The following is a 26234-nucleotide window of genomic DNA, read 5'->3' as shown; positions in this document are numbered from 1 at the left end:
ATGGGTACCTGGAGAAATCTGGGGAAGGTAAACAGGAAGGGTGTGTGAAAGCACAGGTTGGCTGGCCCCCAACCCCCCATTGCACTTCCTGGCTGAAGGGCCAAGAAAGCGAGATCAGCACCGCCGGTACGGACTGTAAAGTCTAAATGCCGCATCCTTTACCTTTTTTTTCCAGTTCTCACTATGCCCACTCCAATCCCAACTCCAAACCTGTCTCCGGTCGAATCAGTTTCGGTTCCCCCTAATCTGTTCCCTGTTTCCACATGTCCGATTCCGCCAATTCCGCTCCGAGTTCTGCTAATTCCAAGGTCTTATATGTGGCTACCTCCATGGCAATCTATGGCTGACATCGACATTATGACAAGTTTATTATACTGACATCGACAAGTTTATAATACTTTTTTGATCAGTATAATTTTTTCATTCGAAGGATAATACTCATATCTTACGTTTGAAAAAAGATGAAATATTCGAAGAAAATGTGAGTACATGATAAAGTTAACGTTGTGTTGAATGCTGACAAGGCCAAACATTGAAACTACGAAACAAGTAGTAGTGATGACACCGTTGGAAACGTATGCGTGCATTATCATGGCAGTAAGGAGTTGAATTCCTGTGTGTGCGTGTGTGTGGGTTTGTGTTTTTCTCTCTGTGTGTTTTTTGTCTCTGTTTTGTTTTTGTTGTTTTGTCTCTGTTCTGTTTTTTTGTATGTGATGTGTATTTTTTCGAAGAAAAAGTGAGTACATGATAAAGTTATCGTTGCGTTGAATGCTGAAAAATACAAATATTTGAACCACGAAACAAGTAGTAACGATGACGCTATTAGAAACGTATGCGTGCATTGTCATGACAGTAAGGAGTTGAATTCCTGTGTGTGTGTGCTTGTGTTTTTCCCTCTGTGTGTTTTTTTATCTCTCTCGCTCTACAGGCCTGTGTGCCTGTCTGTGTGTGTGCCTGTGTGTCTGACTTTGTGCAGTTGTGTTGTGCGTGTGCGTGTACCTCTGCGTGTGCGTTCTCATAAAGTATTATGTAGCAACCCACTTGTACATCGTCATTACGTAGCACTAACGTGTGTGTACTCCACAGTTACCAACCGGGATCCCCCACAAGGGCTGAAGAAACAACATACGTTAGAATGGATCATCCTTAACATAAGTAAATGTTCCCCAGTTTCATCTCAACCAAAGAAAACTTCAATCATCATGAAAAAAACGTATTGTCGGTGAAATTGGATACTAAGAGTCCCAGGTAGTTAGGTTAAAGGCCCAGTGAAATTGGATGCCAGGGACCCCGTCGGGATTGGATGTTAAGGCCCCTATTGAAATTAGATGCTAGGGCCCCCATTAAATTGGTTGCCAGCCCCCCTAGAATTGAAAGCTGAGTTCTAAAAGTGAAACTGGATTCTAGGGCCTCCGGGGCTCGATGAAATCGGATGATGGGGTAGCAATAGAATTGGATGCTAGAGCCCTATTGGAATCGGTTGCTAGGGGCCTCCCGTTGGAATTGAATGTTATGGGGCCAGGTAGAATTGCTCGCTAGGGCTCGGCGTCTTAAAGGCTCCCTAATAGCGGGCCTTAAAGGTTTTTCCCAGGCCCTCGTAGGTTTTTTAAGAAAAACACTCTCTACTATGTAACAAGCAAATATAACATGCAAAAGTAAACATTTTCTATGGCGTAGCATGCACTTGCATCTCGAAGAAAACATTCCCCATGACTTATCATACGCCTGCTGGCTGTCGTGGGAATGACCGGATAGGGATGTCTTTAAAAGCAGTGATAGAACTGTCATGGAATCTGTTGATAGGTCACTACTGTCCTAGGTACTTTAAGCAAGATGGCCTTATTTTATTTGTCTTTATAGTGATCGGCGGAATTGCTTTCAGCATTTACGCAGCGTATCCCCATTCATATAGCGTTGCCAAATTACAGCAAGATCTTAATTAAATCACAGAAAAACTATACAACTGATCATATAACATCATGAGTTTCCCCTTTGTGACAGCGGTAATGACGCCAAGTCAAGGTCTGCCAAATTAGAAAATAGTCATAAAAATCGTCTCTCTAATTGTTTTCCGTACTTTAGCCTTTTCAATACAGACGAGTTTCCATATAAAAACTTAGAAATGGATATAACAAAAAATAAAAAAACGCGAAAGGACAGAACAAAAAAAGATAATTTTTGCGTGAGTTTATCTTGCCTTACTCAGCATAAAAGTCTTACCTATCTTTTTATACCTATCTTTATTACCTATGTTAATCAAACAGAAATTACTCCGTATATGAAAGGAGTTGTCCCCTGCTCAACGCCCCGCTCTTTACGCTAAAATTTGACTCTTTGTCACAGCTCTACTTTTCAAAACAATAAAAAAAATTAGCGTAAAGAGCGAGGCGCTGAGGAGGGGACAACCCCTTTCATATACGGTATAGTTTCTGTTCATTTTAAGTTGTAATGTCGCTCCTTACTTGCAGTTAAAAAAACTTGTTTTTCCTATTTAATTTCTGAACGTTTTTGAATAAATGCATGTTTCGATTTTGGCTCTCCGCAAATGAGTCAACAAAACAAAATTTACATATTATTTTTTTTTTTGCAAAATGGCTATCTCAAAGTTTTGATCGGACGATATTGAAAAAACGGGTAGGGGAGGAAGCCTAGTGGCCCTTCAGTTTTTGCTTACTTAAAAATGCAACTAGATATTTATATTTTTTTACGAACGATTTTCTTAGTAATAAACATACGTACCTTACGAATTAACTTACGTAACAAACTTCTATATTTGTGTATTTTTATTACGTATATGAGGGGGTTCGCCCCCTCGTCAATGCTTCGTTCTTTACACCAAAGTTTGAATTATGTCCCAAATCTTTAAGAATGACCCCTGAATCACAAAGACCACAGAATAAATAGTTGAAATTACTAGAAATACTTTAGTCGAAAGAGCAAGGTATTGTGGAGGAGACGAACCCCCTTTTATACGTAGTATTTTAAGTTCGTTTTAAGTTTTAATGCTGCTCATTACTTCCAGTTGAAAACAAATTATTTATTTTCTCATTGTTTTTTTTTATTAATGCTAGAAAATCCTGCACCCCCTTCATGGAAATTCTCTTCCCTCATGGTAAATTCCTCCATGGGAAGATCCTCCCATGTAGCCCCTTCCACCCAGCCCACCCTCACCCCAACGCAAAATAGTCCCCCCTGAAAACGTCTGTACGCTTCATAATAACCATTATTATATATGAACAATGGTCAAAGTTTGTCACTTGCAGCCCCTCCCCTAGGGACTGCGGGGGATTAAGTCGTCTGCAAAGACATAGTTATTAGCTTTTCGACTAAGCTGGACAGAATGGCTATCTCAAAATTTTTATCCGGTGACTTTGGTGAAAAAATGTGCGTGAGAGGAGGCCTAGGTGTCCTCCAATTTTTTTGGTCACTTAACAAGGCCACTAGAACTTTAATTTCCACTAGAATAAGTCTTCTTGCGACATTCTAGGACCACTTGGTCGATACGATTACCCCCGAGGGAAAAAAACAAAACAAACAAAGAAATAAACACGCATCTGTGATCTGTCTTCTGGCAAAAATACAAAATTCCACATTTTGTAGATAGGAGGTTGAAACTTCTACAGTAGGGTTCTCTGATACGCTGAATCTGATGGTGTTATTTTCGTAAAGATTCTTTGACTTTTAGGTTTTTTTCCTAAATTAGGCAAACTTTCTCAGGCTTGTAACTTTAGATGGGTACGACTAAAGTTGATGAAACTTATATATTTAAAATCAGCATTAAAATGCAATCCTGTAATGTAATGTAACTATTGGTATCAAAATTCCGTTTTTTAGAGTTTCGGTTACTATTGAGCCGGGTCACTCCTTACTACAGTTTGTTACCACGAACTGTTTGAAAAAAGAAATCAAAATGAAAATGAAAAGGAAAAACACTGAAAAATGAAAAAGGAAAGAACACTATATTGAGTCATGTAAGACTCTCTTTAGACTCTTTATGACTTTCTTAGAACATTCATCACGCTACAAGAAGGTCTCCCGTATTCAAAAGAGAAAGAAAAAGAATAATCTTTTGTGAAAATCAATGCTGTCTTTCAGCATGTAAAACTCTTATCTCTAATTTGCCCCCCCCCCTTTTTTTAAGTACCACAGTTTTGACTAGTTTATATCTAAAACAATTTTTTTCTAATTTGTGTCTATCAATAATAAGTAACTCAGAAGCCAAAAATCGCACCCTCTAGGAAGAAAGCTGTGCAATTTAATACAAGTTTATACAACCTTTTTAAGCTTCAAAGCCTTAATTTATGTCTTTTTTTTCCAGTTTCACCTTTCCAATTAAAAAGGATGAAATGAAAATATGAAAAATCTTTTTAAGACGTCAAAAAGCTTACAAATTTTAAAATATAAGCAAAGAGGCTGAAATTAAAGAAAGACGATGTCTTTCACGCCCCCAAGGCACCCTTCAATAGAATGAGAGGGAAAGACCCGGTAGGTTTGGAAAGGTCAGGACTGTAAACCCTAGAATGTATAATTAACATAAACAATGTCTTTTGAATTAAGATGTATCGCAAAGAACTGTAAGGAATATCAAACAGGAGTCTCAGAGCGGATTTCTAATCAGAAAAAAACGAAAAATATCAACAAAAGAAAAGAAAACAAAAAGGGTTACATGCAGGGGAGTTGGTGGATTATCATGTTTACGCATGACTACAGGCAAATCATTACTGGGTGCTTGCTCAAGGGATTTGGGCTCTTCCCCTTCATCTTCGTCTTCTTCAGCAATGTCAGACAAGTCAATAGACCTTGGCTCGGACCCAAAATCCTAAAGGTCAAACAAAATTGAAAATTAACACAAAAAAAATTAAGTAAACTTCCTACTGTTCTTTGGTTATTACCCGAAAAAGGCAATTAACAGAATAAATTAAAAAGAATCCAAAGCCTGGGACCAAACTACAAGGTAAAACAGAATTTCTAAACCTCAAACAAGATCAGGAATTAAAAACAAATCAAAAATGAAAGAGATAAAGTAAATTGAGTACTGATCTTTGGTTGTTATTAGGAATAAATAAAACAACATAAGAAAAAAAGAAACGAAGCAAATTTATGCAAAATAAATGTAAGTAAGGACCACAATGTTTTTCATTGTCGGTGCTCTTTATAATTAACAGCGTTTCGCTCAAAACAATAAAAAAAAACAATTCTAAGACTAAGTTGCCGTTGACGTCATATAATCCAAATAAAATGTTGTTGACGCAAGACTAACTGATGTAAGACTAGTTGCTGTTGACGTCATACAATCCAAATAAGTTGTTGTTAACGCAAGATTAATTGCTGTAAGACTAAGTTTCTGTTAACGTCATGTAATCCAAATAAGTTGCTGTTGACGTAAGACTAATTGCTCTAAGATTAGTTGCTGTTGTAATCCAAATAAGTTGCTATTGACGTTAGACTAATTGCTGTAAGACTAGTTGCTGTTGACGTCATATAAACCAAATAAGTTAAGTTCAATTCCTAGGAGTCATACACACAGGTGTGCGTAGGAAGATGGGGCAAATTTCCTTAGGCCATTAATTATGCATAAACATTAAGTTAGAAATATGAATATACCTCAAATACACTTTATATAGTTCACATATATAAAGTTCTAAAAAATGAGTTGTACAGTAGGTCAGGGGCTAACCAAACGTGAAGTTCTAGGTGGCTCTAAAGTTGTAGCGTTGAAGAAGAATTTAGACTGTTTAGACTATTGTAAATTTATAGTTGTTTTTCTAGCGGGAATCTTGTGATACCTAAGGTTTTAAGGACCAAAAAGAAGAGTCAGCTTAGAGTCTAAGCTATGGTCACAGCTTTGGAAAGACCCCACCCCCTCCCCCCAAAGCATTTATATAATTTAGAATAATATTTAACCTTAAGTAGAATGGCAAATATCATTCGTACGATTCTTGAGCCCCTCTCCCCTTAAAACTTGATAATGACCCATTCCACCCCTAGAATAAGGGTATTTTCATTAAACTTTGACATATTTACTGAAGTGCATAAGTCAGTTTGACGTGTATACCACTTTTTACTCGCCTATATTGACAGGGGATTTATTAACAGATTCAACCATGTAAGAAAATTAGCAAATACTTAAAAAATATCCCACTGAAATAAGAAGACAAAAGAAACGAATAGTAAAAGGTACCTATCTAACCATTTCACGTTTGGCTTGAAGTCTAAAGAATAAATGATTGATCACAATAGCTATAATGTACTATGTTTTTAAGATTTTATCTATATTACCACTTTCTTATTGATAGTATTTGCAAGTTTTTTCTCCCATGACTCATAAAAAAAGAACAGGCGACAAATATTATAAGAGACACCGTGGGGGGGGTGTATATAACTTCTTTATATACATATATATATATATATATATATATATATATATATATATATATATATATATATATATATATATATATATATATATATATATATATATATATATATATATATATATATATATATATATATATATATATATATACACAAAAATAAGTTGTCTGTGTGTCGAGTGACGTCATTTTTGTGTGTCGACTGACGTCATGTTTGTCGACTGATGAAATTACAGACCGGGACATCGGGACACAAATGACGACCGGGACACCGGGACATCTATCTATATATATAAAAATAAGTTGTCTGTGTGTGTGTGGGTTTGTCGGGTAACGTCATGTTTGTTTGTCGACTGACGTCATGTTTGTTGACTGACGAAATTACAGACCGGGACATCGGGACACAAATGACGACCGGGACACCGGGACATAGGGAACATAAATGACGACTGGGACGGTCAAAGAGAAAGTGACCGGGACACAAGGAATGTTCGATTAGCAATCACCATCAACAAAGCACCGGGACACAAATGACGACCGGGACACAGGGAATATAAATGACGACCAGGACACTCAAAGAGAAATTACAGACCGGGACACCGGAACACAAATGACGACCGGGACAAAGATGACAACCGGGACACAGGGAATATAAATGACGACTGCGACACTCAAAGAGAAATTACAGACTGGGAAACCGGGACACAAATGACGACCGGGACACAGGGAAATAACTACAACGGGGACGCCGGGGGGCACAGGGGGATATATAAATGACGACGGGGACACAGGGAATGTTCGATTAGCAATCACCATCAACAAAGCTCAAGGGCAATCATTAGAATAATGAGGTATAGATCTGAATACAGATTGTTTTTCCCATGGATAATTATATGTTGCATGTTCAAGAGTCGGTAAACCTGACAATCTATTTATATGCACAGACAATGGGACAGCCAAGAATGTTGTATATTCGCAAGTTTTACGTAGTTAAAAATATATATGACTGGGACACAAGGAATGTTCGATTAGCAATCACCATCAACAAAGCACCGGGACACAAATGACGACCGGGACACAGGGAATATAAATGACGACCAGGACATAAGTAAAAAAAAAACTAGGAAAACTAAAAAAAAGGTAAAAACTACAAAAAAAACTAAAAAGAAAAAAAAAACTAAAAACGAATAAAAAAAAACTTAAAAAAGCTAAAAAACCAAAAAAAAATAAAAAAGGAAAAAAAATAAAAAAGGAAAAAAACTGAAAAATAAAGGAGAAAAACAAAATTGAAAAAAATAAAAAATAAAAAAAATAAAAAGGTAAAAACTAAAAAAAGCTAAAAAGAAAAAAACAAAAAAAAGAAAAAAAATAAAAACCAAAAAACAAACTAAAAAGGAAAAAAGGGGAAAAACACAAAAATTTATTTCATCATATACCAATTCAAAAACGAATGTATATACAGACCGGGACACCGGGACACAAATGACGACCGGAACACAGAAAATATAAATGACGACCGGGACACAGGGACACAACTACAACGGGGACGCCGGGGGGCACAGGGGGATATATAAATGACGACGGGAACACAGGGAATGTTCGATTAGCAATCACCATCAACAAAGCTCAAGGGCAATCATTAGATTCATGAGGTATAACTAAAAAAAACTAAAAAAAAGGTAAAAAACTAAAAACTAAAAAAAAGACCAATTCAAAAACGAATGTACATACAGACCGGGACACCGGGACACAAATGACGACCGGGACACCGGGACACAAGGAATATAAATGATGACCGGGACACTCAAAGAGAAATTACAGACTGGGACACCGGGACACAAATGACGACTGGGACACAGGGAATATAAATGACGACCGGGACACAGGGACACAACTACAACGGGGACGCCGGGGGCCACAGAGAGATATATAAATAACGACGGCGACACAGGGAATGGTCGATTAGAAATCACCATCAACAAAGCTCAAGGGCAATCATTAGAATCATGAGGTATAGATCTGAATACGGATTGTTTTCCCATGGACAATTATATGTTGCATGTTCAAGAGTCGGTAAACCCGACAATCTATTTATATGCACAGACAATGGGACAGCGAAGAATGTTGTATATTCGCAATTTTTACGTAGTTAAAAACATATATATATATATATATATATATATATATATATATATATATATATATATATATATATATATATATATATATATATATATATATATATATATATATATATATATATATATATATATATATATATATATATATATATATATATATATATATATATATATATATATATATATATATATATATATATATATATATATATATATATATATATATATACATATCTATCTATATTCACAGGTAGAACACAGGGACACAACTACAATGGCGCGTAACTAATATGGCGCGTAACGACTTACGCGCGCGGGGGGGCTTGGAGGGGGCGAACACAGGGAATAGAAATGACGACCAGGACACAGGGACACAACTACAACGGGGACGCTGGGGGGAACAGGGGGATATATAAATGATGACGGCGACAGAGGGAATGGTCGATTAGCAATCACCATCAGCAAAGCTCAAGGGCAATCATTAGAATCATGAGGTATAGATCTGAATACGGATTGTTTTCCCATGGACAATTATATGTTGCATGTTCAAGAGTCGGTAAACCTGACAATCTATTTATATGCACAGACAATGGGACAGTGAAAAATGTTGTATATTCACAAGTTTTACATAGTTAAAAACATATATGTATATATATATATATATATATATATATATATATATATATATATATATATATATATATATATATATACTATCTATATTCACAGGTGGGACACAGGGACACAACTACAATGGCGCGTAACTAATATGGCGCGTAACAACTTACGCGCGGGGGGGGGGGGGGCTTGGGGGGGGGAGAAGCGCCCCCTCCAACTAGGTGTTGGGATGGCACGAAGCGCCACCCCAACAGCTAGTATATATATATATATATATATATATATATATATATATATATATATATATATATATATATATATATATATATATATATATATATATATATATATATATATATGTGTGTGTATTGTATTCATATATATATATATATATATATATATATATATATATATATATATATATATATATATATATATATATATATATATATATATATATATGTGTGTGTATTCAAGACACGAGACTGACTTATAAGCTTCAAAGGCTCATTAGATACATTTTGGGTTTGATCATAGTAAGACACTATTTGATTCCTTTTTCATATGATCATCTCTAAAAAGTTTTGGTAAATCAACTTAACGAAGTAGTTTATATATTGGGCGAAAATATTCTCTTACGGAGCAGCACCAGTTATAAAGTGACCACCTTAAGTGACAACATAAAAGCCGTAAAAATGCGTATGACTTAAAACTGTAAAGTCTCATAACTTAAAGACTTAAAGTAATAGTAGCATACCTAAAAGAGGAATAAACGAACAAAAAAACAACCTAATAAAAGGAATAAACGAATAAACTAATAAACGAACTCAAATCTTCAAGCAAGCGAACAAGTTTCAAACAAACATGGTGGCACCGATTCAACAAAAAGTATGAAGGGACTCAAGATTTTTTTTTGATTTTTTTTTTTTAACTAGAAAAAAAACAGAACAAAATTGAGAAAATATACCTAAAAGGGGAAGTAACCATAGATCTTGACTTTTTCAGGCAGCTACCGTAACAACTACGATTTACTAGGTTGCAGCTACAACTGCAACAACGCTTAAAGCTATTTTTAGTTAATTACAAAAGGTACTGTATATAACAATTTCCGTTAAAATGAGCCATTAAATAGCTTTCTATGATATTTCATACCCTCTAACTTTGGAGAAGGAGAAACGAAAAAAAAGATGCTATCGACGCAAAATATTATTATTTCAGCCACTTTTCTTGTTCTTCAAGCCAATTTTCCTTGTTGTTCAAGACAAGGGACTGCAAGTATCTTTTATAGGGTTATCAGACAAGGCGGTTTTAATGATGTAATTTGTGTTTCGATCTGACACCACTTTTCGGAGTTCTGGAGTGCGGTACTATTTAATAACTGTGAAAAAAAGAAGCACAGGGGGGGGGGACAAATTAAAACGACCAGTTAGCCAGTATCGTTGCTTTAATGTAGCACATATATTGAATAAAAAATACCTATGAAATAGAAATAAGAAGGTATTTTCCAAAGTCTAGAGGGGGGGATTGCCCCCCTCCATGGTCGTCACACCCGAAGAAACAATCTCCAAAATTCTTATTTGTGGTTCAACTAAAAGTAAAAGTAAGTAATAGGTAAGACGAAACAAGACCCTTAAGGCCTTGTTTCGTTAAGACCAGCGTTAATAACTTGTTAAGACCAGCGGGGCTGATCTTCGTTTCATGGCAGTTCAGTCAGAACGTGCAATGGAGGGCTGGGGGGCAACCATCATGTGCTTTCACATGCCCTTCCTGCTTACCATCCCCAGATTTCTCCTGGTACCCATTTAGAACTGGGCCGACTCTTGCTGAGCTTACAGAGTCACGCCACTGGCCCCCGTCCTAAACCGGTCACAACTGGGATTGAACCCGTGCCCATAGGACAAAGAATCCTCACACCACCACGCCAACCACTTGACCAGGACGGCTTATGGCTCAACTACTCAGTGATTCGCTCAGTAGTTCCAGTGCACGTAAATATATGAATATAATATTCAGTATACAATAATATATTAAATGTTCTTGGGCTGCTTGTGGCCCCCCAAAAATATTAAAGAGGAAGTCTCTAAACAACCAAGCAACAAAGGCTTCAACTATGTGTCAGAAACTAATTTTTGCTGCTTATAGTTTACCACTATACCCAAAGACCCAAAACATCTACCCTTGAATAATGAAAAATCTTCCCTCTGTGTTTCCTGTTTTCTTCAATAGAATCCCGAAATTCTATACTCACGCAACACTAGCGAATAAACAACAAACTTTAAAGATAAATCGAGGCTGCCTTTAAAACTTGAAGCAAATTTTGATTGTTAGATAAATTTGGTCCCAAGATGTTGATGATTAGTTAAGCATGCGCGTGAATACAGCTTAAACAACACTGCCATCTAGCCAAGTTGCAATCCGCAACTTATAATAACCTATCGCAGATTCATAGATATGTCAGATTTTACTTCCCGTTGAAACTTATCATAGTGCTTTTTGTTTTGTTTTATCTCCCTTTCAGCATCTTTTCCATACATTTTTTGCTTCTTTGTGTGTAAGATAGTGAAAAGTAAAAAGTATAAAAAAGGAAGAAAACTATACATGAGGTTGATAAAGCCACAAATCAACTCTTTCACATTCTTCTTTGTCCTCTTGTATTTTCGCCGGTATTACTTTATCTGCATCTTTAAGTGCCTCCAATGGGACCATTATCTGGGGAATTGTAAATGGGGTCTTGGATGATTCTTGATAGTAACTTGAAAGTTCCTAGGAAAAGCCATGCAATACAACATGCAAAAATAAATTCACAAAACCAAGGTTTTATTGGGTTCAATAAAGAAACAATTATATACCAAGTGAGAAAGGGGGGGGGGGGTGAGTTACGAAATTTATAGTATTATTATAGAATATTTATAGTATTGCATTAAGATGGAGAGTATATAGGTAAAGAGTATAATTATTTTTCCAAGGGGACAATTCCAGCTAATTTGTTGTTTTTATTTATAAGACTCGACTATAAACTATTCCCTAATTCTAAAGTCTAGGATTCTCAACCTAATATAATGAGGCAGAATAAAAACCTTATCAAGAATTGACATAAAACGAAAACACTGTATATTTAAGTGTTTAGGGAGAGATTATTCGTTTATTTGGTGAAATATTTTAAAATTTCAAATGTTTAGAGCAAAGCATCTACCATAGCTACCAGAGACCAACGTTTTGTACACTTCTGAAGCTTGTCTTGAATGAAGTATTTGTAAGGGAAAAAGTGGAAACGGAATAGTAAAAATATTTCTTCCGTCTTACTCATCCTGGAGGAAAATCTTAGCTAGTGGATTCATTAAAGTAGCTTGTGTCAAGAAATATTTCGGTATTATCGGCATATAGCATTTTCCCATTTCCAAGATAATTGTCAAAAATCCTCTACTAAGCTATTCTAAAATGAAAGATTATCAAGGCAACATGTCATGATCTGCATTGTCCTGCTCATTTATAGATAACTGATTTCGCATATTTCAGATATTGTAAATTTGTTCTTTATCTCCCCCCTTGGTATAGCAATGGAAGGTTGTCGGAATCACCTTTTTATCGTTTATCGCCTCATCATCCTTTGGTCCGTCTGTTCGGTTAATCTCACTGCAGCGTAGTGTTTTTTTTTTTCTATTTGTATTGTATTTTACTTGCAGTGTATTCCATTTTTTTCTTTTTGTTACTCCACAAGTGCCATAACTTGTTATGATGTGGGTTATAAATAAATTATTATTATTATTATTATATGAATGGAAATATAATAGTCCTTTTTTAAGTTCCTTATTTAACTCTTCGTTTTCAATAAACACAAATTTGTGTTTTTTGTTTTCCAAAATAAAACTGGCAGCTTTAAATTCTGGCAGGTTTCGCATATGGATGGAAGTAAAAGACTTTTTTAATTTTCTTATTTCAATAAACGAAAGTTTGTGCTTTTTGTTTCCCAAAATAAAACTGGCAGCTTTAAATTTTCTCATTTAAGGAGCCTATTAGCAACAAAAGTCACCCAAAGCATCTATTTTTATGGCTAAAAACAACAGAAGTTTCCAATAGAGGGTAATTTTTAGCCACCAAAAACATAAAAAAAAGAAAAAAGAAACCAAACGAGAACCGTTGTTTTGTTTCTTGATTATTTTTCATCGATGTTTGACTAATATTGTGTGTAGCAACTTTTCTCTTAGATAGTACTCATAAGAGCTTTCGCAGCTTCTCTTAACCAAAGTTGATAAAGTTGACAATGAATGACACCCATTCAAGAGGTAAATATTATGGAAATTTTGTCATAACATTCCCTTTTTCCTTGATAGCTCTCTAGCATTATGAAACAGAACCCCCCCCCCCCAAACTTCCATGTACTTATATCATGTTTCGTTCGCTCCGCCCATTGAAAATATTCTATCCCAGATAGTCCATTTCAGACCCTTTGTCCCTATATATCTTCTGATTTTTTTGTTAGTATTTGACATAAGAAGTTTCTCCGTGTGTAAAAAAAAATGTGGTATAATATGAAGCGTGATATTTTGTCATAAAAATTAAATTTTTTGTTCAAACACCCTCCCACCCTAGCATATTTTTTATGATGTCCAACTGATTAAGCAATTTTTCTTATTAGCTTTACGCCATAGGAACTTTGTAACCTCCTTTTTATCTATGTCCTAAACTTATTAGTCAGACTCCGTGGACTTCTGCTTAAGTTTTGAGGGAAATACAATGTCAAAATCTGATAATCTTCTTATTATCCCTCTGAATGTTTCACAATAAATTCTTCAAACATAAGTAAAACACAAATTCAATTTTAACAAAAATGGCAGCAAAATTAAAGTAGAAGAACAGAAGATAAGGTATTAAAGGAAGAAAAACAAACAATGTGCAATAAGGGAAGACCAGTTACCTGATTCTGCTTTTTCTTCATAAGAATCTCCTGCGGGATTTGAGTTGGGTTAGAATCCGGAGATTGTCCGTCCCGACTTTTTGTTCTAACAGTCAAATGACGGGCTCCAAGCCCTTCCAAGCAGGACAGATCAATTAAGGCATGATCTCCTGAAATTATAATATATTATATATACTAACATATATATTTGTTAAATATATACACATTAAATATATATATTTGTATACATGTTACCGTGAATGTTCGATATTCATGAATATCGAGATTCACCGGTGAATGTCTGAAATAGCTCTTTTTCATCCTGGACGTGGGGAGGTGGGGGGAGGCTAGCTACCCTCCGATCACTTTGAATCTAAAAAGTGAACTAAAACTTTTGATTTCGAATCAAACGAGCCCTCTCTAAAGTTTATACGAGCATCACTTCCATAAGAACCAAATATGCCCTAGAGCATAACCTACAAAGCCTGTCTTGGGTCCTGGGGGGTTGTGTCGACCCGGGAGTTTAAATATCTGATGTTTGAACTATTTTTAACAAAATGACCATCTCAAAATTTTTATCAGATGGGTTTTGGGAAAACGGGAGTGGAGGGGGGGGGCTAGTTGCCCTTCAATCTCAATTAATTCTTAAAAAGTGAACTAGAACCTTTATTTTCCAATTAAATAAGCCATCTTTGAAGTTAATACGAGCATCTCTTCTACGAGAACCATATTTGTCCCTGGGGCATAACTTACAACGCCTGCCCCGGGGCCCTGGGGGGTTGTGTTGACACCAGAGTTTTTGTTGTCTGTCTTTTGAACTATTTTAACAAAATGGCTAAAAAATTTGATTTGATACATTTTGGGAAAGAAATGCATGGGGGGAGGCTAACTACCCTCCGATCACTTTTTACTCTTACTAAGTGAACTAGAAGTTTCAATTTCCAATCAAATGAACACTCTCTGAAGTTTATATGAGCATCCCTTCCATAAGAACCATATATGCCCCCAGGTAATAACTTACAACACCTGCCCCGGGCCCTTGAGGGTTGTGTCGATATTTGAGTTTTTTTATCTGATTTTTGAAATATTTTTAAAAAAGGAGCTATCTCAGAATTTTTATCCGATGGGTTTGGAAAAAAAGGGTGAGGGGGAATAGTTGCCCTCAGATCTTTTTTTCTCTTTTGATCTCTTTTGACTCTTAAAAAGTGAACTTGAACTTTCACTTTCCAAACAAATGAGTTCTCTCTGAAGTTTATACATGCATCCCTTCAACGCCTCCCCTTGGGCCCTGGGGGGTTGTGTCGTCATCGTAGTTTTAGTTATAAGAACTTTGAACTATTCTTAACAAAATGGCTATCTCATAACTTAATCTAATACATTTGGGGAAAAGGATGTGGAGGAGGAGGGGGGGCTAGTTGTCCTCTAATTTCTTTTCATTGTGATTTCCATGAAAGGGGGCATTTCTGGATTGATTGAGAAACTGATTGGAGATTAAAGTCTTATTCAACTTAAAGAATGCTAAAAAGGATCTGTCAGGCTGCATCGTCCACGAGCGATTTTACAAGGAGGGGGATTCTCAGCGAGGATGGAACTATCTGGAGAGAATTTGACGGGGCGGGGGTGCACTTTACGTTGGATGAAATTTCTACGGAGGAGTTTTCCGTGAGGGGAAGGGGTATATTTCTTAGAGGGTGAGCCAGATTTACCGGCTTTATTTGAAAAACGAATTGAAATTACGCCATATATCAAGGGTTGCCCCCTCCTCAATACCTTACTCTTTACGCTAAAGTTTAACTGTTTACTAAAATTGAGACACGTGAGCCGTTTAATTAGATTAGGAAGCTTTTTCAAATGTGCTAACAGTCTTGGCGTAAAGATCAAGGTATTGAGGAGGGGGGAACTCTTCATATCCGGAATAAATAAGCCAAAATAAATATACAAATTTTGTTTTAATTTTACATGTACGGTGAGCCAGATTCGAAATTGCATTAGTTGAAAAACGTTCAGAAATTAAGTAAAAATAATTTTTTTTTACTGATAGAAAGGACATTAAAACTTAAAACGAACATATATTATTCCGTATACGAAAGGGGCTAGCCCCTCCTCAACGCCTTTCTCTTTACGCTAAATTCCTTTTTCGTTTTGAAGAGTAGAGTTGTGACAAAGAGTCAAAGTTTAGCGTAAACAGTGAGGCGTTGAGGAGGAGACAGCCTTTTTTATATACTGAATAATTTCTGTTTGTTTTTAGTTTTAATGTCGCTCCTTACTTCCAGTTAAAAAAAAACTTGTGTCCTATAAAGGGCAAATATGTGTTTTTAAATATTTTCTAAATATGTATAATATATCCTTAGATATTATAAAATATATGTTTTTTGAGATTTTTTTATCACAGGCTTCACGAATCCATCACAGATGATGATTTGCCGCTAGTCCTGTTAATTTCCTCATTTTACAAGACTGAGCTATTTGTTATATCTCCTATTGAACGTGTCAAGGAGATGATTTTCTGGGATTACCTCTGGCGGCAATCTATTCCATGTGGCAACCGACCGCGGGGCAAAACTTGTTTTTAGATACTCTTGGCGTGGAGTACCCTGCTCAAGGTAGTCCTGACGAGCAAGGTAGTCTCAAGGTAGTCCTCTACTTCGGCACGTTGATTGCAAGGGCTTTGCTCTATCAGGAACGAGCTTCGATAGCTCGGCTGACAGAGGGTTATACATGTACTTGTAGAAAACCAATATTGAAGCCGCGCCGAGGCGTTCCTGGATCAACTATGGGGTTTTAGCTTTTGTGTTGCCAAAGGCCTCTGCACGAACTGCTCTATTTTGAATTTGTTGGAGTGGAGCGATGTGGCTTTCTGGTGCACCAGTGAAGAGAGGACATGCATATTCCATGACAGGTCTGCTGCACGAAATGAGAAGTGTTAGAATATACTCATCAGGGGAAGACTCGTGCATCTTAGGATAACTCCTAACTTCTTGGAGTAATAGGATCTAATTTTACTGAGATGCTCAGTCCATGAGAGATCTGAAGAGAAATTAACCCCAAGTAAGGGCAGTGCATCAGCTTGCGTTATTGCCTCTCCTTTGAAGACGAAACCAGGATGGGCCCTCATATTACAAGCCTTAGAAAGTAGGAGCTCTTTGGTTTTCGATGCTTTGAAACTTACAAGCCATCAGCAAAGTGGTGTCATCAGCAAAGTGGTAAGGCTTCTTCACAAAGTTGTTCCTTAGGTCGCTTATAAACACCAAGAAAAGAGTTGGTCCAAGAATACTTCCTTGGGTACTCCTGATAAGACTGGCTGTTCTTTTGATAGGAAGCCGTATAGAACATTGCAATGATGATTGCCGAAGAAAGTCAGCAAGCAACTCAAATAGTCTACCATCAATTCCTTAGGCTTTCAGTTTACAAAGAAATTCCTTTTGCCATACACGATCAAAGGCTTTCTTGATGTCAAAGGAAATAAGGCGAATATCGTGCCCCTGAGAAAAGAGCTCAGCCCACTCTTGATATTGTGCAATCAGACAGTCTAATGTAGAACGTTTCCTGCGAAAACCGTATTGCGTGTCTGCCAACAACAGTTGTGACTCGAGGTATTTGCAAAGGGTCTTATTAATGACGCTTTCATAAGCTTTACCTTAGCACGACAAAAGACTTATTGGACGACAAGATTCTACACTAGCAAGGTTGGACTCTGCCTTTGGAATAGGAACCATATGAGCAGTTTTCCAGGCTTTCGGGAATGATCCCGCTGCAAAGCATTTTCTATACAGAGAGAATTTTTTGCTGGGGATTTTTCTACGGGGAAATTTTCTATGGAGAGGGAAGTTTAAAGGGAGTGAACTTGTCAGGGGATATTATACACTGGGAGGAATTTACCAGAATTCCTATACAAAATTCTTTTTAAATGTCTTACTTTCTCTTTTCCGTCTCAATTTTACGCGTGGAGTTGTTAAGGGTAATTGTGCAGGGTAAATTTTCAACAAGATTGAAATGTCCAGAGGATTTTTCCGTGGGTAGGGGGATTTCTCCATGAAGGTGGGCCACATTTACCAGAATTACTTAAAAACCATCATACATTAAATTCAAAAAAACAAGTTTTTTCAACTGAAAGTAAGGAGCAACGTTAAAATCAAAGTGAAGAGAAATATTTACGTATATTAAGAGGATTGCCCCCGCCTCAACACCTGACTCTTTACGGTAGAGTTTTAATTTAAGAACAACTCCTGAAACACAAGGGTCGTTTAATTAGAACAATAGGAAGCTTTTTTAGAAGTACTAAAAACTTTAGCGTAACGAATGACGTGTTGAGGAGGGGGCAATACCCTTCCTATACGTAATAGTTTCTGTTCATTTTAATTTTTAATGCTGGTCTTTACTTTCAGTTGAAAAATTTGTTTTTTTATTGATCTGCAAAAGAACGTCTTATTTATAATCTGTTTTATTGTAGTTACAACCGATGAGAGGTAGCAGTGGCTCCCACGAAGCTTTCTTGTCTGTTAGCATTTTTAATTGTTTACTGCTCTTTTAGTATGAAAACAAGAAAGGAAATAATAAATAAAGAAAGAAAAATTAAATGGGTGAAAAAACAAGAATTTTGTCAGTCAGTAGCAAAATACGAAGATGAAAATCAAGCAAAAATGTCGACAAGGACCTCCGCCGAGTCGTCCTTAGTTCTCAAAAAAAAAATGTAAGAAAGAGGAAAAAAAACAACAACAAAATCTAACCTTTTTAAGTGAGCTCTACAAGAGGAGAAAATAACGTATTTACTGCTCTTTTATATGGCTGATTTGGCTTGAGTATGCAGTCGATCCATCTTCAATGCAAAACTTTACCAATTTGAGAAAGCAGTAGATTCTAATAATGATTTTTTTTTTTTCCTTTCTTTCAGTAGAAGACTGCACAATTAAAGTTGAAGGACTTGGTACATCAGAGTCATTGAGGATTTCAACATTATTTGTATCGCTTAAACTTTCTTTTTTTTCATTTGTTATTTACATGGCTCAGGTTTTCTTATCGTTCTCTTACCAATTAAAAATAAGAACACAAATTGAGTTGATAGGGACGATGCAACAAGATGGTTAGTAGTATTCTATTCTGTTTCATAATGGATTTTGTGTATTTAACCGAAAATGGTGAATTTAAATGTTTAAACTATCAATTTAGATCTTAAGATTTGAAAGATTAGTAAATCACTGTGTAGATACGCTAATTTTTTGGCATTTTTGCTCACAATTGAATTTCACAAAAGTGAAACAATTTGATATACTCAAAAAGGGTCAAGAGTGCCAACAATAAGATAAAACATTTTTGGGCAAAAAGGCTAAAATATGTGATTCTGCATCATCTTCTTAGGAGAATTCAAAAATAAAGCTGAAATTTATCATAGCCAGACATTTTTAAGAAATTATCTTGTAATGGCCCAAAGAAGGTTTTTTGAAACAATCTTTGACGCAAAACAAAAAAGTAATTTTCAGGCTCATTGGAGTAATTTTCGGAGTTTTTTCAAGAACCATCAGGCAATATTTTGGCTTTAGCACGCATAATTAACTCATAACTTCAAAAATCATATAACAAAAATAATCGGAATAACGAAAAATAAGATTTTTTTTTTAAATTTTGCATACAAGCTACATTAAACAAAATTTCTGATGTAAATAATATTTAATTTTTATCAAAAACATTCAAGTTTTAAGAAAAAACAAAGAATTAGAATTTTTCAGTAATATTTAATCTTAAATACAAAGAATTAAACCCCCAAACTTTCAAAAGTCATGTAACAAAAATCAAGGTTACAAAGGAAAATCTGATTACGGATTTAAGTTTAACACCCATACTGCAATACAGAATCTCGTAGTATATATACATTATATATTCAATAATTATTCAATCAATAATTTTTGGGTCAAAACTCCCAAATTTCTCTAAGAAAAATGCTTTTCAAAAGCAGTTAAGTAAAAACTTTGGGCAAAGAAGAAATTATGATTGTAATTTGAATTCAGTTTAGAATTGCCCTTTTTCTTTCCCCCCCCCCCTCTCTCTCTCTCTTCAAATACACACACACAAACATTTATACCTTGGATAAAATTTCCAATGCTAATTCTGTTTTATGACAAAGAAAACAATGGTACTTCTACGGCTAAAATTACTTAGACTGTCGTCACAGGTAAATGACGCACCCTTTTTTTCTTTGGCAATGCCAGAAACAACATTCAGACTAGGGAAAAATGTGACCTTGGCAAGATGGTAAAATGTACCTTTGAATATTCAAGTATATTTATTGAATACGAAAGAGTCAAAGTTCAAAAACAATTTCAAGTTTTAAAACCTAACCCCCTTCCTCTTGAGAATTTTCAAGACGAATAGACGCCAAATTCTGAAAGCAGAAAGTTAATTTATCCCTTTTGAGGATTTCAATAGCTGGGAAATCACACGTGCCAAAATTATGTCTCCAAAGCTTCAACAGAATTGCCATCTAGTTCATTTTCTTTCGTAGTAAAAATAAAGTCACTAAATAATCATTCAAACATAGTTAAATCAAAAAGTAATTAATTTGTTAAAAGAGTTGGAGGTAAAAATATGGCACCATAATATACATTAAGGCCTATATTACCAAGAGATTTGTTGATAATTTCCCCGCCCTTTTTTGGCTTGTAATAAGAGTTTGATCAAATGGTTCGTGGTAGCGAACTGTAGTAAGGAGAGACCCGGCTATTTAGTAAACGAAAGCTAAAAAACGGAATTTTGATACTAACAGATACATCAAAAGAATCGGATTTTATGCTGATTTAATTACGCTAAAGTTTGACTCTTTCTCTCAACTCTATTTTTTAAAACAGTATAAAACTTCAGCGTAATGAGCGGGGCGTTGATGAGGGAACAGCCCCTTTCATATGAAGAGTGATATATATATATATATATATATATATATATATATATATATATATATATATATATATATATATATATATATATATATATATATATATATATATATATATATATATATATATATATACGAAAGTTTGAACTAACTAAAGAATTCCGTACAAATATCCGTACAAAATTCCGAACAAAAACTTTAGCGTAGAAAGTGGGACGCTGAGGAGGGTACAACCCCTTCCATTTACGAAACAGTTTCTGTTCGTTCTAAGTTTTAAGGTAGCTCCTTACTTGCAGTTAAAAAAAACTTGTTTTTTTTATTTGATTGAATATTAAAGAAGATATTGTCTGAAAGTTAATAATTCTATAATTATTTAACCTAATAGATTTTAACGATTCGAAAAAAATAGGATAGAATTTATAATGCATCATGATTATTGATCCAAACTGTCGCAGAAAAGAACAACAACAAAATTAAATTTCACCTGTTGGACTGTCTACATCTGTAACTTTTTTTCCATCTGCATAGACAGCGTAGCCAGTAACCGGTACACCATTAGACGTCCCCGATGTACTTTTGATTGTAACAGGTAGCCACGTCACTAATAGTGTTCCATTTTGTGGGCCAGGTTCAACTTGAACATCAACTGGAGGATCAGGAAGAACTGTAAGAGAAAAAATGCAAAAAAACAATACATGAAAGAGCTATGAATATATGGAATTATAAAATCACCATTAGTCATTATTTGCAATCCACAGAATTACCAACAAATATTCTTTTTCGAGTACTGGGTCCAACTTAAATATCAATAGGATAATCAGGAATAACTTTAAATGAACTTGCGTGTAAGAAAATTGTGACAGATATATGAACTGAGAAACATATAAAATGTATGGGGAATACAGTGGCTAGGTTAAGTTAGGCCAATGAGAGATGAAATGTTGCCCAAAATTGTCCTCGCCGGCAACCACCTAGGGCCAACGATAAAGCAAGTTGTCCCCCAATCGGATGGGAGGATGTCACAAGGAAATATTTGAGAAAATGGGAGCATCTTGGGAGGGTGTAAAGAGAGAGGCTTTGAAGAGACTGAAATGGAGGAATAGGTTGCATAGCTGTGTTGTTAGTAGTAATAGTAGTATGCAGTGGGATCCTAAAATATCCGATTTTTTATAGTTACTGCCCACTTGTATTTTTACCCCTCTCCCTAAAGTTGAAAAAAAACCTTATTTAGAGGGTATATTTTCATCGAAAAATACTTTTTCAGGATTGTATCTGAAAAATCGAAAAAAAACGACATTTCAGAAAAAAGAAATTTTGAAGTAATTAAACAATTAGAATGGCTAAAAAATTTGGACAAAAAATGGCTCACAAATTTAACAAATTTCCGGGACAAAATCTAATAATTAAAGAAAATGAGTTACAATGAAAATGGTATTTTCATTCGGGAGACGTTTCTTTTTGAATCAGAGATATGAATTGACGTGATAAATATGAATTCCCATAATTAATTCGCATCGGAACTAACATGCTGACTTTGTCTCGACCCTGTACACATGAAAAAAAGATTATATCCAAGTATTTTCGGGCCTTCAAGCGGAAAAAAAAAGTTTCGCCTCCTCTTGGAGCTAAGCTTAAGAGTGTGGGAGACTGATCCAAGCGAAAATTAAAATTTGTCTCCGAGGAAAAAAATATATAACACCATCTATAGTTACCTTTCAAAGTATTAAAGCTAACTATAAAACATACATGGTTATAATTATCTTTACATGTTGGATCAAAGATACAAAACTCTATTTTGTCAAAAAGAACCTTGAAATAATTTACAAATATATTTTCAATTTCATGATAATTCAGTTTTCCTATTTTGCTTATATTTTCGGATTTGAACTTGAGACCCAAACATAATAAATTAAAATAAGTTTGAATTGAAGACTTGCAAGGCAATGGGGCAGTGTAGATAAAGCCAGTGTTTTAAAATTCAAAGAATAGCTCTTAAATCTTACTAAAGTTCTGTTTACTATTCTTGGTATTTTTTTGTGTCCTATTATCTTTCACAAGGCACAATAATCCATTCACTCAATGCTATAGAAAAAGAAGAAATAAAGAAACATTTTAGCTAAAACTCACCAAAACTGGTCTGCATAATTGATTAATAAGTAAAACTCATTATAAAAAACTCAAGAGCAGCTCGTTATCACCGTTATGGAGCAATCTCGTTATGGAGGCCTTGATTGGCCATATATTTGAGCACTAGGTTCGTTTTTATTCTCTCCTAAAAAAATTTAACATGCCATTTTAGGCGAGTTGTTAATTTGATACTCAGTGCAGGCACATATTGAGGTAGAGTGGTGGACTTTTGGTAGAAGGGGACGAAATTTGAAAATCCAAAAAATCAATGCGTTATATACGCATTGATTGATACGCACTGATACGGTGCTCTTGGATTTACGGGAAATTTATTTGCATGGGATTAATTGGTGCTTCCGGGTATTCTACAAAATAGTAACCCAACCACAATATTTCGAGTGGGAGTATATATAGATAAATCTTTAATAAGAAGAAAAGTTTTATATGATTAATTTCTTTTGTAGTTAGATTAGATACTTTTTGCGTTGAATTCTGTTTTTTTGTGCGTGTTCGTACTGTTGTTAATTTCCTTGCTTGTTTGTTATTTATTTATATTTTTGTGTGTATATGACCCACGGGTTTTTGAAATACACCTATCTATCTATCTATCTATCTATACAAAATAAGAAAATCATGAATATAATCTTGTGTTTTCAACAGAGGGGGATGAAGCAAAGAATTAAATACCCCTTCCTCCATACATATACTTAGTTCTAAATTTTATAGATCATCTCACTTGAAGATATTGGTCTTCAAAGATTTTAGAGGGGGCGTGGTTGGAAAGGCAATAGTCCAAGGACACCCTCTCAAATACTTGCTTAGTTTAGAGTTTCCTACGTCGTATCGCTTTAGGAAGCAATCCCTTAATGAATCCCGTAGTAGGTTTTTGGCTTTATTTTGTTAGTGGGCATGGCTTTCTAATTGATTAGTTTTTGCTTCCCAATTAAAGAGAGGGGTTCTTGGATCGATTATAAGAGTCTATACCTAGATAATCGAACGATTCCTACCTTTAGAAAGTGTTCTAAACTCTACACTTGTCGAATATTTCTCGATCACGTTTTGCTGTGTACCTTGCTGATTTTCATCGAAGTATGGAGCCCTTATTGCTTTTGTCTTTATTGTCACACGGTAAAGGGTATTGGGAGCAAGACCTGCAATTGAAAAAGGTTGACTCAATTTACTCTTATATTACTGGAACGAATGAATTTATGGGCTCAAGTCAATACAACACGACAACAAAATGATAATACACCCAATAGAGAGCAGAGTTCGTAATTATTAGGGGTGATAAACATCAACGGTTTGAACTCATCAACATGAAAAAGTAAATGAACAAATAAAACAGACGCAAAACTAGAATATGAAAGGCTAGAAGAAAAAACGGAAATAAAAAAAGAAAAGTAATACCGGGTAAGTAGTGCAAAGGAGGTGACCTCAAAAAGGGCATAGAAACAAAACAATAAAGAAGACAAAATGATAATACACCCGATATAGAGCAGAGTTTGTAATTATTAGGGGTGATAAACATAAACGGTTTGAACTCATCAACATGAAAAAGTAAATGAACAAATAAAAACAGACGCAAAACTAGAACATGAAAGGCTAGAAGAAAAAACGGAAATAAAAAAAGAAAAGTAATACCGGGTAAGTAGTGCAAAGGAGGTGACCTCAAAAAGGGCAAAGAAACAAAACAATAAAGAAGACAAAATGATAATACACCCAATATAGAGCAGAGTTTGTAATTATTAGGGGTGATAACAATAAACGGTTTAAACTCATCAACATGAAAAAGTAAATGAACAAATAAAAACAGACACAAAACTAGAACATGAAAGGCTAGAAGAAAAAACGGAAATAAAAAAAGAAAAGTAATACCGGGTAAGTAGTGCAAAGGAGGTGACCTCAAAAAGGGCATAGAAACAAAACAATAAAGAAGACAAAATGATAATACACCCGATATAGAGCAGAGTTTGTAATTATTAGGGGTGATAAACATAAACGGTTTGAACTCATCAACATGAAAAAGTAAATGAACAAATAAAAACAGACGCAAAACTAGAATATGAAAGGCTAGAAGAAAAAACGGAAATAAAAAAAGAAAAGTAATACCGGGTAAGTAGTGCAAAGGAGGTGACCTCAAAAAGGGCATAGAAACAAAACAATAAAGAAGACAAAATGATAATACACCCGATATAGAGCAGAGTTTGTAATTATTAGGGGTGATAAACATCAACGGTTTGAACTCATCAACATGACAAAAGTACATGAACAAATAAAAACAGACGCAAAACTAGAACATGAAGGCTAGAAGAAAAAACGGAAATAAAAAGAGAAAAGTAGTACCGGGTAAGTTGTGCAAAGGAGGTGACCTCAGAAAGGGCAAAGAAAACAAAACAATAAAGAAGACAAAATGATAATATACCCAATATAGAGCAGAGTTCGTAATTATTAGGGGTAGTAAACAAAAACAGATTGAACTCATCATGTTGACAAAAGCAAATGAACAAATAAAAACAGACACAAAACTAAAATATGAAAGGCTAGATGAAAAAACAGAAATAAAAAAGAGAAAAAGTAGCACCGGGCAAGAAGTGCAAAGGAGGTGACCTCAAAAAGGGTAAAGAAACAAAACAATAAAGAAGACAAAATGATAATACACCCAATATAGATCAGAGTTCGTAATTGTTAGGGGTAATAAAAATAAACGGATTGAACTCATCAACTTGACAAAGGTAAATGAACAAATAAAAACAGAGGCAAAACTAGAATATTAAAGGCTAGAAGAAAAAACGGAAATAAAAAAAAAAAAAGTAACACCGGGTAAGTAGTGCAAAGGTGGGGACCTCAAAAAGGACAAAGAAACAAAACAATAAACAAGACTGCATAAAGAGCTCACGCTCTGTCATGAAAGCTCATTATCTGATATTTAGTATTTTTTTTTTATAATTTATACTGATTATATCCGATTGACACGGGTGAGATTTGTTTCAATCAATCTGTATTCATTTGAGATGAACGGCATGTAATATCTTCTATTAACGGTAATTAATATCTACTTAGAGTATTTCAGTTTTCTGTTCTGATGCAACCAATTCACAACAGCAACCCACCACCTGTCGCCCACAAAACTGCGTACGCTCCTCCTCCACCCAAATTTATTCCAAGCTTCATTTTTTTACCACTTCTAGCTAAAATTT

The 26234-nt window shown here is 35.1% G+C and overlaps 1 protein-coding gene across 12 annotated transcripts in view; it reads right to left on the bottom strand.

Moving 5' to 3' along the window:
- Positions 1 to 26234, bottom strand: part of LOC136034132 (RIMS-binding protein 2-like) — a 317880-nt gene that overhangs the window by 51067 nt on the left and 240579 nt on the right. For 10 of the 12 annotated variants that reach the window (XM_065715293.1, XM_065715294.1, XM_065715292.1 and 7 more), the window contains 5 exons: positions 24045 to 24188; positions 21395 to 21574; positions 14049 to 14197; positions 11732 to 11896; positions 4667 to 4819 (listed from right to left, as the gene is read on the bottom strand). In XM_065715293.1, the coding sequence (XP_065571365.1) occupies positions 4667 to 4819; positions 11732 to 11896; positions 14049 to 14197; positions 21395 to 21574; positions 24045 to 24188 (791 nt within the window). The remainder of the gene's footprint in view (positions 1 to 4666; positions 4820 to 11731; positions 11897 to 14048; positions 14198 to 21394; positions 21575 to 24044; positions 24189 to 26234) is intronic. The other 2 variants (XM_065715301.1, XM_065715303.1) reach the window with 2 other exon arrangements.

Source organism: Artemia franciscana, chromosome 12 (assembly GCF_032884065.1).
Source record: "Artemia franciscana chromosome 12, ASM3288406v1, whole genome shotgun sequence".
Taxonomy (NCBI): Eukaryota; Metazoa; Arthropoda; class Branchiopoda; order Anostraca; family Artemiidae; genus Artemia; species Artemia franciscana.
Note: the sequence above shows the minus strand (reverse complement) of the source record. Positions and strands in the feature narration are given on the sequence as shown.